Source organism: Myotis lucifugus, unplaced genomic scaffold (genome assembly GCF_000147115.1).
Source record: "Myotis lucifugus unplaced genomic scaffold, Myoluc2.0 scaffold_346, whole genome shotgun sequence".
In the NCBI taxonomy this organism is placed as follows: Eukaryota; Metazoa; Chordata; class Mammalia; order Chiroptera; family Vespertilionidae; genus Myotis; species Myotis lucifugus.
The window spans coordinates 15,112-17,861 of NW_005871394.1; the positions used below are offsets into that span (position 1 = coordinate 15,112).

Genomic DNA, 2,750 nt, shown 5'->3' on the forward strand with positions numbered 1-2,750 from the left:
TCAGCTTCACAAAGGGACACTTCCAGGGTGGTGATCAACTTTGAAATAGTAAATGAGCCCAGCCAGTGTAGGTCAGTGATTGAGCATAGACCCATGCACCAAGAGGTCATAGGTTCTATTCCTGGTCAGGGCACATGCCCGGGTTGTCGGCTCTATCCCTGGCAGTGGGGGTCATGCAGAAGGCAGCTGATGTTTGTATCTCTCCCGCCCTCTCTTTTCCTCTCTAAAATCAATAAAAACATTTTTAAAAAAGAGGAAGGAGCTTTAAGTAAAAGAAAAAAAAAAAAGAAAAAAATTCATACAAAAAATCTAAGTGCCCCACAAATAAATCAGCAATACTAATATTACACAGATGATGCCTCAGTGTAGAAGTTATTTAATAGCTGAGATTTAAAAAGACTACCCATCTAAACCACCACATAGAGCTTAAAATGTATTAATAAACAATGTACTTCAATATTAATAAAAGCACTTATCTATTCCTTCATATAGATGAAGCTAACACTAATGCTCTATCATCAATAAGGCTTATGCTTTGAAGTTTCAAACTGAACATGTTCAAAGGACAAGAAAAAACATAATGCATCCACAAATTACATATATATAGTTTATAGAAGCACATGCACACATTATAGACTATCAGATACCTATTTACTATTCAATCTGGTTGTTTAATGAGAGGTCTCATTATATCATAAAAAGATATGTGGGTGTCCTGGCCTGTGTGGCTTGGTTGGAGCATTGTCCCATGCACCAAAAGGTTGCTGGTGAGGGCACATACCTAGGTTGCAGGTTTGATCTCCAGTGGGGCCGTTTGTGTGTGTGTGTGTGTGTGTGTGTGTGTGTTGGGGGGAGCACACACAACCAACTGATGTTCATTTCTCTCTTCTCCTCTCTTAAAAAAAAAAAATCAGTAAAACATATCCTTGGGTGGGGATTAAAAAAAACAAAGATATGTGGGTGATGTTTTTCAACTACCACTTTCAAGCTTCTAAACCTATGAAGCAATGAGATTATAAAAGTTGTCTACTCTGTATTACCTGAAAAAGTCCTCTCACATCTTCCAGCTTTCCACAGTTTAATAGTCTTGTCTGCTGATCCAGTTAACATTAAGCCCTGTTCAGGTAAGATCTTTACAGCCCAGACTGCAGCTGTATGACCCTGAAAGTAAAATGGATATTAATTTAAGTTGCCACCGAGTCATCGTACTTAATTATTATCTAGCACATTCACACAGAACTACTGTACCTGTAAGGTCATCATGCATTTGTCATTCAGCCAGACTTTAGCAGTGGTGTCCCATGAGCCACTAAGTAATGTCCCAAATTTTCCAGATGAAAGACTACAAACTAAAGGGAAAAAAAAGGCATTCATATAGAAAAAGTTCAATCTTGTTAGTTCTTAAAGCATTGCAATTTAAAAAACACAGTGATAGTATATTAGCCAAATAAGGCTTAACTCAATGGAGATGCAGAAGTGTGCACTGATCAAGACTGTTGTCAGACTGCCTGATGCAAGTACTACAGATGACACTTCTGAGCTGACCACAGGGATATACTCAACCTCAGGTTCATCGTCTGTAAATGAGGGAACAGGATTAAGTGGGTTGCACAATCTAAGAAACCACATGAGAAGGCAATGCAAATAATTTTGAAATGCTGTTTATATAGATACTTAGGGTCACTTTATGACCAAAAAAAACTGGAACTAAGTGTTCAATAGTAATGAAATAGTTAATTAAATGTTTTATTGATGTAAAATTATACAGGCTAAAAATTATAAATGAAGAGTCATCTAAAAACATGGGGGAAAAAAAAGACAGAATTCTGATTAAAAATGGCAGACTGCCTGCAGTAATGCTATAAATGGTATTAATCTACAAGGCCAAAGAAGACTGAAACTAGCATAACTGCTTTAGCATAAATGGAGGAAGGTTATAATTCAGGGGTGGGCAACCACTGGCACGCGTGCCAAACATGGCACGCCAGTAACTTTTGCTGGCACGCAAAACCCTCTCTTATAATCTTCCATTTACAATTTTTTTCTTAATATTGACTTTTTTATTTATCAGGTAAATTCAGTGTAGGTGCATCTTAGATAAATAAATAATTTTACATAACAAGTTATCTTAAAGACCATAGACATGGATTGACGAGAGAGGGGGAAGAGCAATTTCTATGCCTCTGCCTTAGCTCTCCCTGCCTTCCTAGATCCGACCAGTGTTTTGGTTTCATCCACATACACTTGTGAATCTTTGTTCTCAGTGATGAATTTTGTTAAGTCTCGTAATAGGAGTAGCCTGATGGATGAAAGTAGTAGCTCGTGCATATCTCTGAAGGTCACGAAATATAAACCTGATGTAAAATCTCTGTCATCAGTGATGCAGCAGCAAAAGTCCCACTGATAATATCAAACGGAGTCATAAAGTTTTCTGTCGGACTATCAGAGTACATGTATACATTAAAAAATAAATGTATTTTTCATCATCATATACTGTGTTTTTGTCGCTCAAATGAATTTTATTATTTCTTCAAGGTTCTTCACATACGTACACCTTAAGAGATATCAAGTAGGCGTAACATGTTCTCAAAAAATTAAGGTTGGCACACAGAAGAATTTTGAGTCAGAGATTTTGCTGGTCTTGGCACGCACTCACCAAAAGGTTGCCCACCCCTGGTCTAGGTCTTGGTCAACTGAATATGCAAGATGCAGAGTGATTATGAGTTTGCAACCATCTTATGCTATCAAGA

General features: G+C 37.4%; 1 protein-coding gene across 9 annotated transcripts in view; it reads right to left on the reverse strand.

Annotated features, from left to right (window-relative positions):
* The window catches only part of PLAA (phospholipase A2 activating protein), a 29,038-nt gene that overhangs the window by 15,101 nt on the left and 11,187 nt on the right, over positions 1-2,750 (reverse strand). For all 9 annotated transcript variants that reach the window (XR_002832235.1, XR_002832232.1, XR_002832230.1 and 6 more), the window contains exons 3-4: positions 1,249-1,349; positions 1,041-1,161 (exon numbers count right to left, since the gene is read on the reverse strand). Coding sequence is in view for 3 of the 9 variants with exons in the window: in XM_023764744.1 (XP_023620512.1) it covers positions 1,041-1,161; positions 1,249-1,349 (222 nt within the window). In the remaining 6 variants the exon portion in view is untranslated. The remainder of the gene's footprint in view (positions 1-1,040; positions 1,162-1,248; positions 1,350-2,750) is intronic.